This window comes from Neopsephotus bourkii, unplaced genomic scaffold (assembly GCF_033783945.1).
Source record: "Neopsephotus bourkii isolate Nb327-2 ecotype Australia unplaced genomic scaffold, CSIRO-AGI_Nbou_v1 NB_1508, whole genome shotgun sequence".
Taxonomy (NCBI): Eukaryota; Metazoa; Chordata; class Aves; order Psittaciformes; family Psittacidae; genus Neopsephotus; species Neopsephotus bourkii.
In genome coordinates, this window is record NW_026901984.1 from 6,527,677 (window position 1) to 6,541,461 (window position 13,785).

At 39.1% G+C, this 13,785-nt stretch overlaps 1 protein-coding gene across 5 annotated transcripts in view; it reads right to left on the bottom strand.

Moving 5' to 3' along the window:
* Window positions 1-13,785, bottom strand: part of CTNND2 (catenin delta 2) — a 650,408-nt gene that overhangs the window by 145,121 nt on the left and 491,502 nt on the right. For all 5 annotated transcript variants that reach the window (XM_061369698.1, XM_061369700.1, XM_061369699.1 and 2 more), the window contains exon 11: window positions 1,503-1,716. In XM_061369698.1, coding sequence (XP_061225682.1) covers window positions 1,503-1,716 — 214 coding nt within the window. The remainder of the gene's footprint in view (window positions 1-1,502; window positions 1,717-13,785) is intronic.

Sequence of the window (13,785 nt, forward strand, 5' to 3'; positions counted from 1 at the left end):
TACCTTTTCTTCAAACGACCTAATGACATTATGTGTTCTGTCTATAGACAGCACGGGAAGTGCCACTACAACTGCAGACTGTTCATTAGCAGTTTGCCACCTACTACTCAGAATAAATAGGCAGAATGTTCCCTGGAGCCAGGACACAGGCAACATAATCAAGAAACAAACAAGTATTTTGAATCCGAAGCAGTGGTTACACTTTATTAGATGTGTCAGTAATTCTGTCACTCTGCAGGAAGCACCCTCCAAGCCTGTGTAACCCAGTATCTCTGGCCCATTAATCCCGCCTAACAAGTATGAGGTGATAGGTGTTGTAACTAAGAAACAAAATTAAATATAAAAACCTACATTTAATAAGCACCATGCAGTTTATTCAGACGCCCTAAAGGAAGGAACCTGGAGTCAACCAAAGGACAATAATCTTATCAATTGTATCCTAAATGAGGCCTGACCCACAAGGGTAAATAATTTCTGCAGGATGGTAGTGCGTACTCTAATGCTTCTATGACAGAAAGGAGAACTTTTTTTTGCATATTTGAGTAGGAAAATATAATGGAAATACAGTCATTGTAAAATGGTAAAATTAAAAGATCTTAAGATTTTATATTTGTACCATTAAATTAATCACTACACTGATATTAGCAATCAAACAGAATGAAATCACAAAGTGAAAAAAAAAACCCCAAACTAACTAACTTCTGTTTTTCATTTTAAATAGGATAACTTGGGAGCAAGGCTTAAAAATCTCCAAACACTTCAGATTGGTGCTGGTTGACAGTATTCCTGTATTTCCAAAAACTAAACTAAACAAAACACTCCAACTTGAATTTCTGAAGGGACAAAATTCAAACAATCTTAAAAAGATCAGATATTACTCTATCAAGAAAAGAAACAGATTCTGTCATGACCTGCATACCCTGTGTCTAACAGACATCACATAGCATGCTACCAAGTTTCAGAAAAAAGATGTAAGAAAATGACATTGTCCATCTCTCCAACAGCTCCATCTCTCCAATGCTTTTTTCATTTTCCTATCAGAACCACAAGAAAGGCAAAAAATCCATCCCTCCCCCCCGATCCTCCTTTTCACTATACAGGATATAAAATAAATGAACAACTGCTTTTAAGAAAATTCAGTAAAATACATCTTCTGTATGTGCAGCCCTACCATACAGGAGGGAGAACAGAGAGCAAGCAGGATTCCCAACACAGCGTATGTGTGTACAAAGCATATCTCCTGCAAGAGCATTCATGGCTAGCCAAGGACAAAGGGCCCAGCAACCCTAAGCATAAACCATGCCTACATCTGTAAACTGTCTGCATGATGTTGAATGAAGCTATTCATACATTACATATATCCAAAGGGCTTGAAACTGTTTTATTACAGCAAAGATAGTGACAGAATAAAGAGTTACTGATGAAGCAACTGACATGCAGCACAGAACTGTCCCTGGAGGGTCTATATAGAGCTTGACCGAAACATATTGAAAGATTCAAACCTGTGACCAGTTCTCTGATTTCCAAATCTGTAGTCTTGCGGAGTAACCGTACTAATGCTGGGATACCACCACAGTTTTTCAGAGCAATTTTGTTGTCATCATTTGCTTTCCCATATACCAAGTTTCTCAAAGCTCCACAGGCACTACGGTGGACTTCAGTCATCCGATGGTCCAATAGGTCCACCAGTAATTGTATTCCGCCTTGTCTTCTTATCTGAAACAGGCCAAAGTGATCATCATAAAATTAAGGAACAAACAGAGGTATTATATATGCTACCTAATGCAATTACGCTGTGGTTTATGAAGGCTATGGGTCATCAAAGAGATGCTGGTAGCCCTGTAAAGCTGCTATGTTACAGTGCTTTGATTCCTCCTATTATTTTTTCAGTGGCAACATAACTGTACAATGATAAACCTGAACCTCTGTAAAAAGAGACAAAAGTTAGTCAAGAGTGTTGCCGCATTAAGCTTTCTCACTGTTCAGCAAGGTTTGCCCTGGCAAGGGTTTCTCCTGTGCTGGAGAAACATCATCTGCTTCAGAGTGTAACACATCACAGGCTAGAGGAAAAACCACAAGACTACAGCAAACAAAGAAAAGCACTTAACGTAATAAAGTTTTCAGGAGTCCTTCCTTTTACATTTAATTCCTGGGCATGTGAGCAGCTACTGTAGTCTCTGTAAGAATCTTGTATCAACAAAATTAGGAAAAATAAAGATGAAAGGAAAAGGAGGAAGCCTGCAGAAACATAAAGACAACGATGATGGATACATCACAGGAAGCTTGTTCTATCATGATTCAGGGAGACCCTTAAGTGAGGCAGGAACAGAAGTCTTACTCATTCCTAAATGCGGCCTATGAAATAAATTTCTAATGCAGTATCTTACACAAAATATCACTGTAGAAAAAGCACAAAAGTGTTTGAGGCAAATGATCAAGAAGATCAAGAATACTAAGAACAATTTATTATAAAATCTGTTTTCAACAAACCCATCTTTATTGTTCTCTGGCACTATCTGCTCCTCAAACAGTAACTAGCCTTGAATCTCATTTCAAGAAACTAGACTGATTTTTAATAATATAAGGAGTACAACGTTTTAGCTTCAAGTAATCTACATAGACATCTCTGCCAGAAAGTTTTTCCATGTGTATTGTTGGCTAAGGTGCAAAGCAAGCCTCACTCTGATCATTTTACCACCATATTTTGCCTAGGACAGTAAAACAGAGACAGTTAGAGAATATTTTCAAAACTGCGGGGAAAGGTGAAACATTCAATTTCAGAATGAAAGTTTATGATTTGTAAAGCAGTTTTGTTGCATCACAACAACCCCATACTACACTACAGGCTTGGGAAAGAGTGGCTGGAAAGCTGCTCAGCAGAAAAGGACTTGGGAATGCTGACTGATGGGCACTGACCATGAGCCAGCTTGTGCCCAGGCAGCCAAGAAGGCCAGCAGCATCCTGGCCTGTATCAGAAACAGCACACCCAGCAGGGCCAGGGCAGTGATCATCCCCCCTGTACTCAGCACTGGTGAGGCTGCACCTTGCATCCTGTGTTCAGTTCTGTGCCCCTCATTGCAAGAGAGACACTGAGGTGATGAAGCGGGTCCAGAGAAGGGCAACAAAGCTGGTGATGGGTCTGGAGCACAAGTGTTATGAAGAACAGGTGAGGCACCTGGGGCTGTTTAGTCTGGAGAGGAGAAGGCTCAGGGGGAACCTTAATGCTCTCTGCAACTACCTGGAAGGAGGATGTAGTGAGGTGGGCTGGTCTCTTCTCTACGGTACCAAGCGATAGGATGGCAAAAAAATAGCCCCACGTTGAGCCAGGGGAGGTTTAGATTTGATGTGAGGAAAAATGTCTTCACCAAGAACATTGGAACAGGCTGCCCAAGGACGTGGTGGAGTCACCATCCCTGGAAGTATTTAAAAGACGTGTAGGTGTGGTGCTTAGGAACGTGGTTTAGTGGTGGACTTGGCAGTGCTGGGTTAATGGTTGCACTTGATGATCTTAGAAGTTTTTTCCAACCTAAATGATTTTATGATTCACTGCAAGTAAAGACTTAAACATGATACAGCCTTTGAGGTTCCAAAATTGAGCTATCAAAATTACTCACTGATAAAACAGAAGTTCTCTCTTTCTTCTAGAGGTTGGTCTGGCATAGTCATGTTTTCATAGTAACAGCAAAACCCAGTAATAGAGCCATTCTGTAGTTAAAAAGTGTATATACTGAGATGTAACAGTATTAAATTAAAATGCTTTAACATCTATACAGTTACAACACAGCTTTGGGCTAAATGTCAATGTCATAGTGTTTTAAAGATAAACTAAGATGTTCTCCCTTCAATAGGCATTGCTATCAGTATATTATGTAGAACTTCCTGAGCAATATGCAGGTGTAGAAGACTACAGTGGCCAGCCACATGGAGAGCCCAGAAATGTGAATGAACATTTGTAAAATGTATCAGCTTCAGGCAGAAAAGTTCATTAATCTTTTTGAGAATCTATGCTTCTGCTGCTCAGAGAAACGGTAACATCTTTCAGCTTAGAAACCAGAGAAAGAGGTCAAAAGGTGTTGCATTATACCTCACTGGTCAAAACTTTACCCAAGCGATCAGGATGACTTGCAATGAAATCATTTGCTCCTTTCCAGGCCGGAAAAAAAATATTAAGTTTATCAGGGAAAGAGGTAAGTGTGCGTAAGGCCTGTTTGTTTGCTTGTTTTTACAATCTATCACTGTTTAATCTTCAGATTAAAATGCATTTGCTTTCCCTACTAACCAGATTTTCAAGAGCAAGCATAGTACATGAAGAGCCACCTACATGACAAAACAGACGACATTTACTGAATCAGACTAGAAACAAAATTTCACGCATCAGTTCTACAAAAGGTGAATCAATCACTGAGCTTCACACTTCAACATCTGAAAAGAGACGAGATCTGATAGAAGAAAGAACATAGTTAAAAAATACACAAGTTGTTCTGGTGTGATGAGTAATATTGGCAACGACTGAAACCATGCCTGCTGATCTTTATGAATTATATTTTTAAAGCACAATATGCTGAATGAATATTTGAATTGCTTCACTGCTAAGAAAAATATTAAGAATGAGAAACAGTCTTAACTTGTAGGAAAAATTGCTGTGTTCTACAGTTCATCTGAAGGTGCCATCTGAAGGTTCATTTGAAGACGCTTTGCCTCTTTTCTGAGGCACAACATGCATCTGCTGTTTTTCCCACTCTCCCTCTTGGACACAGGCAACTAGCATCTCAGTGGATGCACTCAGGTGACAAGTCTTCTGCTAATTTCTAAGGGAAGATGTGTGGCTCTGCCCCATTCAGCTGTCATTCTGAGCTGCACCTTCCTTTTCAGTCACGCTATCTGACAGCACACTAGCATGCAGCTCATGCAGAAGCTCCTCTCCCAGGAACCTGAAGTCAGCAGCAGACTGAAGGGATTCAAAGATACTTTCTTAAAAGCAAAAGCATTAAATATTCATCTAAAATGCACTTCTGTCTGAAAAAAAGATGGGTAATATAACAGAAATGAAATGGCTGTTACATAATGCTTTACTTAACTTGACATAATGTCTTTAATTCTACTGAAGAATGAACCTATTCTTACCCGGGTAAGACAAGATTTAGTTTGCAAGCTTTCTTTGAATTTCCAAGCTCAGACACTTGGGAAAGTAGCTGTGTCATGCAGGCAGAGATGAAGCAGATTTATTAGAACTGGAGCTCAGTTTCTTATGCTTTCTTTATCTGGACTATCATCTGGCTTTGTTTTTACTTTTCCAATGGCATATTATTCACCAGAAGTATGACTCCACCCTTGTGTTTCCATCACATATCTAGCTGTTTAATACCATATTCTCCAGCAGGTTTAACTATGCTTGACAAATGGTGAAACTCTGATGGATTTTACCAGATTCTACTGACATGAAATTATTTGTTCAAGTCCTTTATGGAGTTAAGAGCTGCAGTCTGGAGGACAGTTCTGACCTAGTGAGCCTCTTGGGGCAGATCTCAGACAAGCTAAGTTGTCACAGCTTCAGTGAGTTCAGCAGTGCTACTGCCAAACGTCTTTGGGATGGGTGGATAAGCAGCAATTTGCTCCAATGGGGCATCAAATCCCACTCCCCAAAGGACTTCCGATAGATATTTCTGTCTCTCTCCTGAGTTTATACGAAGAGAACATTTTTTTAAAGTAATATTTATTGACACCTTGGTGGCTGCTGCATAACAGAAAAAGAAAACAGAATATGATGGAGACTGCTTGCCCACTACAATCAAGTAAAGAGCATAGACACAGGAGATAAACAGCAAATAAACAGGAGATAGAGGGGGCCAACTGTGATCTCACATAGACCAATCCCAGAGTAGCCACTACTCCAGTAAAAAGAATGACCTTCAACTCTGCAGCACAACTGAGTTCATCCGGCCATATCATAAAGTTCATCTTCCCTGTCTTGAATATAGTGTCCCTTTGTTACGCTGTCTCCTCCCAAACCAAACATGAAAAAGAGGACCAGAGGACCAGAGTAGAAAGCATTAGAAATGCTGGGTGAATCAGTGTTGTGGTGTTTGTCGTGACTCTTTTAATCTATCGACAGTGTTAATTTCTGAATTTTTTTTCCTTCCCCCCCCCCCCCGAAGTATTTTGCGTATATCTGTGGAAGATGCTGTTGGATAGGTGCGAAATAAATGAAACAGGCTGTGCTCTTTCACACGTCACTATGGAGTGTATGGCAAATCCCATCAGGACCAGGAATCCTTGCACACATGTGCCTAAACTCATTCTGTTGAGCTCTCCTAATAAATAAGGAATCTATGCTGTGTAGTGTAAACTTACACCAATCAAAATAAAAACTGAAAGAATGAAGATTAAATGAATTTTGTCACAAAACCATTTCTATAGAAGAATGCACAGCACTGCTTTCATCTGATGGATCATGTGTTTTCTTTTTCCAGGAAATTTGTACATTTTCCGTTTAAAGTTGGCCCTCCACTATTAATGTTACTGTCTACTTGCTGGTCAGAAGCACTTGCTCTGGTCAAGTCTCATGATGTCATGACACAGACAGGACAGGAAAAGGTGCCAGGCTGTCTGGGCCATGGATCAGCAAGGGCACACTCATGTCAGCTTGATACCAGAGTCTTTTCCTTTGGTATTGTATGAAGGTTGGTTTTGCACTGCATCTGATAACATTTCTGTATTCACACTATGCAGATATGAGATGAATTTGGACTTGCAAAGGGGTTCAGACCAGGGCTAGAGGCAGTGAAAATATTAATTATGTTCCTAATAAGGACAGCCTGGATATATCATGCATAGAGCCTTTGAGAAACGCAATTTGTAAGTTTCAAGGCTGACCTTTGATTTAATGGTGTTTACCACAACAAATTTTCCATGACAGTGGGCTGTTAGATATTTAATCTACCAGGAGTTACACGTGACCAGCCTGAAGCATATGCGTTGGCAAAACAAGCCAATAATACATTGATGGTGCGTCTGAAACAATGCAGATATACTTGATCACTGTACGATTTTAGCCTATGAATTATTTGACAGTGTGCTTTGCTAATTCAATAGAAGAGATTGGACAGATACGTGAAAAAAAACATCAAATGTGGGATATGAAGGGTATGTAGACACCTGAAACGTAAAGACACCTTTCTCATGAGGACATCTGGTCAACAGCTGTAAAGCGTATAAACAAATATAAGACAGGAGAAGTAATATACCACACTTACATACGCAAACCCTAGAGAACAAGAGACAGAAACAAAGGCCGGGTCTGTGAGCTCCCTGATGGGCTGCTGAACGAACTGCTCAAAGGCTTGGAGAGGTTCAGCATGAGCCCTATTAAGTGGTAAGGTAGGGTGGAGTACAGAGGGAGGAATTAATGACGAGGTTATCATGGGTCCTACAGGAAAGAGCATGCTTATGGGATGCTTTCAACGCACTGTGAATTGTGCAAAACTCATGGAATGTTCAGCAGAAGGGCAAAGGCAGGAAAGGGGACACATCCAAATGCATGAAAAAATACAGAGAAGGATGTGAGGAAAAGGGCTGGTCGTGTATAAATGAGCTGCACTTCAGTACGCTTGTCTGCCCAAACCCTGTGCCTGACCACTGCAGTCTGTTCGATCACATTAAACCGAATTTCTAACAATTTTTCTGGATGAGGATGGTCTTCATTCAGGATTCACATAATGCTAGTGAACCTCGAGCTGGAACAGCTGACGAAAAGGACCGGAAATCTGGGAATGAGCTACCAAAGACACTACAGATTTAGGGGATAAGACACTGGTGAGACCAAGGTCTGAGGATGTGCTACCAGGCAGATCAAAGGTCCAAGCCAGCTACTACAGAGGCCTCTTTCTCTGCATGTGTGTGAGATGAGACCTGCCAGCAAATTTTGAGCCTGGTTAGCTGGAGATCAAGGACCATTTATTAATGCCTTGTGTGAGCACTGCTTTGTGTCATGGGGTGCCTGTGCAGGTACTGTTCTCATGTTTGTGTTGATCTTATTTGTCATCCAAGCTTCTTTAACATACAAATTAACAAAAATAAGAGGCACACTTTTATTTCTAGGATGATCCGTATCTGATTAAATTCTCATTCATTTATTGCACTGGCTTTATAGATATGTAATTTAGGTTAGTACATATCACACTGTACTTGAAATTTTAACTGGGTTACATGCTCAGCCTTGTGTTATGTTTACAGAAGGATACAAAACAAGAGAAATCACAAGCTAGCTTGTTTAGCTGGTCTAATGGAGAAGTGCTCACCTTCTAATGCAATGCTGTAACACGTCCTGCTCCATTTCCAAGCAGCAGTTAAGAGCTTGGTCCAAATCACTCTAAAGACTGCTAACACTAATCCCATGGATGGGAGGAGATGGTCCATGTAGAACTCAAATGCTACTCCTATACAAAGGATATGTTGGAATCAGAGTATCATATACAGAGCTCTGTAAAAAAACAATGCAAACACTTCTCTTGAGGAATACTTTGCTCCCTTCAGGAAAGATGTCTGGATTTACAGGTCTTGGCATATTCTCTTTGCTTGGTATTACACTGGTTGAATATAAGCTTTACTATTTTTGAGACTACTCTGGTCAAAGGACACTTTCTGTGGTCTAAATAGAACTGATAGCAGGATGACTTATGAACATGAGACCTCCCAAGAAACAAAAGAAAAAGGGTAAGTACTGTAGGAAGTACTGTAGGCTTCTTAGTTTACCTTTCACTTGCCATGACAAATGCATGCTGAAGCTTGCACAAATCATAACACAGCTTAAAACTGTGTCAGTAATAGCATTAGAGTCCCTGACCTTAACTGACAAAACATGCTACCTGTCAGTGACTCAGCACAGAAGCTACACTTCCTGCAGTCTCTGTTTGAAGTCTAACAATCAGTTTTGAAAACCCAGCCGGCTTCCTTCCCTGGGGATGGGGAAGTTTTGCCTGAAAAGTAAGGATAACAAGGACTGTCCCAGCAAGCAGAATTCGTGCTCTGACTTACAGTCAAAAATGTTACTTTCTCACAGGCAGAAAGACAGATAACTTCTCAAATGTGAACAAAACAGGTGAGTGATCTTTCTTCATATCAAGGTATGAGAAAATTGGTCCTGGAATCTGGCCATTGCTTATGGCTTTGCAACAGCAGAAGCAAAGTCAAAGCAAAGATATTAGCTGTTTTGACTATTGCTATGGTTCTGAAATCAGTTTTGAAATAAAAAAATATTCTTCCCAGTAGTGGAGAACCAAAACCCTTTCTTTCAATCACTGCATACTGGATATTGTCTATTCCATCTCCTGGAAAGCTGTAAAAATCAGAGTTAGAGATACAAGAAGGAAGAAAAGTGAAGCTTCAAGTTTTAAACAGTTTAGCCAAAGACTGTTAGATAATGAACTATTCCAACACAGCCTAAAAATACTGCTGTGATAGAAACCAAAACACCCTTCCTCTTCTATTTATACGCAGCAAGTGGGTATCTGAGATATTGTTCAAATTTTGCCAGTAGGTATAACTGGAACATCCTCTTCTGCATTGAATTCTGACTACCCTGCCTTAAAAAGTAAAATATAATGGAAACAGAAGAAGATTCAGAATAGGTGGCAAAAACTGTTAGAGGCTGACAGAGTGATAAAATGTGTTTCTAAAATAACACAATCTCCTCTTCTCAATAAGATATTAAGTGTTCCACTATTAACAGCTCCACAGCCCTAATTTGAAGATTAATTCATGGTTAAATGCTTACTTTACACGTTTTTCTTAATAATCACTTTTGAGTAACTCTTCATCCAAAGAAGGTGAAGGAAATCTAACAATAACCAAGCTTTTTTAACATTATAGATATTAACTACCAGCTTAATTGACATAATACACTGCATCATCCACCACTTATTCTGTGACATTTCCATTATTAAGCAAGTTTCAATATACCAAAATACAAATGTTTAAACACACGGAATTAATTTTAATGCCACTGTGTAACATATGGAACGGAACTAAAAAATAGCTGACTGTTAGCACAGGTGATGGTATATATCCAATAAACCCTGAGTTAAAAGGACAATCCAATTTAAGTCTGCTTCTGGAAATTTTTAGTAATAATTGGTTTTAATGTTCTTAGATGCTGGTTTTCTAACTAGCAGAGTAAGTGCCTATTATTTCACACACGAATGGATTCTCAACAGTTCTGTTCCATGGGTGCGGAAAGGAGAAACTACAAATTCACAGAGCCAAATGTCAAGAGCATTTTTAAACAGTGGCAGGCAGTGTAGTGTTTCTGAGACACTCTTGACTACGGCCACCCTCCTCCTCTGAGGCTTATGGTTTGAGCAGACCAGGGACTACAGCAAAGCACAAGAGGACACTGCCCACACAGCAACCGGACCACACTGATACACAATATCCATGAAGTTACTATATTTCTAGATTTTCTTTACTGCAATTCCTCTCCATAAGAGCTCTCTGTTACTTATCTTTGCCTTGATTACATTACTAAATAACTTTCATCTAAGAGGAAAAACCCAGTGGTTTTTCAGAGAAGGGTCTTAGAGATGGGCAGCCTCATTGCTAGCTAGTTTCAGAGGGCTGATTCCTAAAACATAAAATAGATTTCAAGGGAAGAAAACAAACCTCCATCAAAACAGAATACGGTAATAGTATTAGTACAATATGTCTCATGATAAATGTACTGGTTCAAACTTTAATTCCTCTCCACTATTTCTTCTGATGTGGCTATGTAACAGCAGGTAGACAACACAAAATCCGTGCATTGCAAATGCACATGAGATTTATTGCAGACAAATTTACCTGTAACATCACAGGGTAATTTAGTCTCATTAGCAAAGTAATTCACTGCAAGTTTAAAGAAGTGCTGAGCAATTTTAGCTTAAAATATAGTGGAATGTTATGCAAATTGCTGCATTAGCTCTGAAGTCTAATTTGTTTAAGGAATCTAAATCGGGGTTTGGATTCTAGGTCCCATTTAAGAATGGTTTTGTCTTGTTTGATAAGACACAAAGGCAGCATAAAGCTGTGAAGAGGCAAAATAATAATAAATTCAAACACTGGTACATATACAGTGTTCTGCTCTAAGTTAAATAGTAATTGTTTCCTGGGTGCTAGACTGCGGTGCATACAAAAAGAAGGGCATCTTTTTTCTGTGTCTGTAGAAATCAGGAAGGTGTTTCGAGGAATGGCTGTGCAACACAAGGATGCACAGCATGAGGTTGCTATTCAGAAGCTTTTCTGTAGTCTTCTGTTACTGAGTATATATTTGTTTTTCCCCTGTGTCTCTTAAGTGACCTCTTGAGATCCTGGGATCTATGCATGGGGTTAACAGAGACTTGAAAACATATTCTGTACAGAAGGAGACTCAAAATCACGTTCTAAAATTGCCCTGAAAAGGTATGAATAAACGTGCTGCTTTCTCAGCCAATATGTCTTAATGTATTCTGCACTGTGATACATTTTGGTTTTCACGCTTGGTAGGAAGGCTATGTCTATTATAAATCAGGATTTTAGCATGATTTTATTTTTACTAAAAACATCGCCAGCTAGGTGCAAGTTATCTGTAATAGCAAAGCAGTTTACCCTAATGCTCTTGAAACACATTATATTTGTAGACTATCACAAGCATCCTACCCTGAATCTAAACCTCAAGCATGCATGGGATCATCCAAATAACACTCCTAATGGCAGGTGTAGAGCTGACCTAAAGTGCTTGTCTGACTGTGAAGGTATCAGAAAAGCAATTTTCAATCCCACTGTTAAAAACATTATCTCATAAAATAAACAGATCAGCACTGGCCTGCATTAAGCAACCTTTTCAGCTTCTGAATCACTGGAGGCATAAAATAACACTGACAAACACACACAAACTGGGAAAAATACACAGAAGCCAAAGCCCTTCGAAGGTATGCAATTAATTGATTTTAATTTGGGGTCTTTGCTTTTCAAAACACTCAAAAAAGGCACAATACCGAAGACATTTCAGCAGTGTGCCCTTTATAGATAATGCAACAGTATTATTTATTTAGGATGAAAAAGACATTAGCATTGCTCAGGCACTGAACTAGTACTGTCTCAAGTTAAATGAAAAATGATTAATGTCAAGGGTATGGATCATTTACTTTCTAATATTTAAAAAGAATTAAGCTACTTGAGAATGAAAGATTATACTTATTATTGAGGAAAAAACCCAACACATATACGTCACCTAAAACCATCCTGGTATTCCTATAACCAGATTCCTAGTGAAGTTAAGCAAAATACAGAAAATTCAACCTTTTTTTTATGTAAAGAAAAGGTAAGATTTTTAGACAAATGCAGTAGGTCAGTACTTCAAACATTCTAGCACTAACAGAGGACATCAGCTTAGTACCAGATGGAAATTTCTGAAGCTGCAGCTCTTTATATTCAGTTAAGCGCAGTATTAGTGAGATTTAGTCAATGTGAACACAAACAGCACTTTGGAATGAGGTGGTCACCAGTAAGACCACAGAAAATTACTTTTTTCTCAGTCATAAAAGGGCAAGCAACAGAACAACTCCAACTGACATTTCAGCTTTAACTGGATATTCAAGAAGATCCTCTTTTGATGCTTGCTGTAGTTATCACAGTTTGCATCACAGAAGAACAATGTGCCACTTCTCAGATTAAAAATACATTTACAATTTATTAGATCAAGCATCATACTGCCCCTGATGACCTCTGCTCCCCTGACATTCTCTACTGCGACTTAAACAATAGGTATTTTCTCCTTATAACTGATACATTGACCACCAAAGAATCTCTCAGTCACATCAGAATTTTCTGTCTTAAAGCTGAAGTATTCTTGGGGCAAATTACTTCCTCGAAAGCTAATGAATACATTCTCACAACATTCCTCTTTGGTAGGAAGTTTTGCTAACAGAAACTCAGGCATATGAAGTTATTTGCCTAACCTCACAAAGGGAGGCTGTGGCACAGCTGAGTATGACCTGTAATTTAAGAGTTCCAGGGTGAAGCTGTACTGCATAATCTTCTCTCTGTCTCCCCATTTGCATATTATAAATGGAGTGAAAGTCAGCACAATTAAGCCCGCCTCATATCTAACATACTTTGTAATACCCACAGTTCAATAAGCAAAATTACATATATATATGTTCAAAAGTATGTGTTACAAGTGTGTGTATATGTGTAGTATTGTTATTTCTTTTTCCTTATGGGGTACGAGTCACACTGTAAGTTACACTAGTGTAAACCTTAGAAGAACAGGACTGACTTCAGCAGCATTGCCATGAATTTACTCTGCGATTACATTAAGGATTCTCTGCTTCAAGCAACTTCCAACAGTTTTCTGCAGCGGCTGAACAGACAGGTAGGCAGCTCAAGTTTAAAGCCTTAGATGCCTTTATGCCACTACAAACCTCTGCCTTCTGCTGCAGCCATTCTTGGTAGCTTAGTAACAGCCAACTCTGCATTTTTAAACACAGTCTGGAGCACACCTGATTGTCTTTACCTTAGGAGTTTCATTTGGCATGGCCTTTTTATGAGGGCTACAATTCACCTTATTGAAATCAATTTGCTGCCAACCTTTTTAGCACAGGTATGTTGAGAAAGCATCAAATCACAGATATTGATATCGATCTAGGTTATTTTATTTCTATATATAGTGAGCAAAGTCTTATTGTGGCTTGCTGGATGATGAGAACAGTAATAAAAAAAATACACTCTACAATAGCAAAGTAATCCTCTGCATTCACACATCAGCCTAATAAA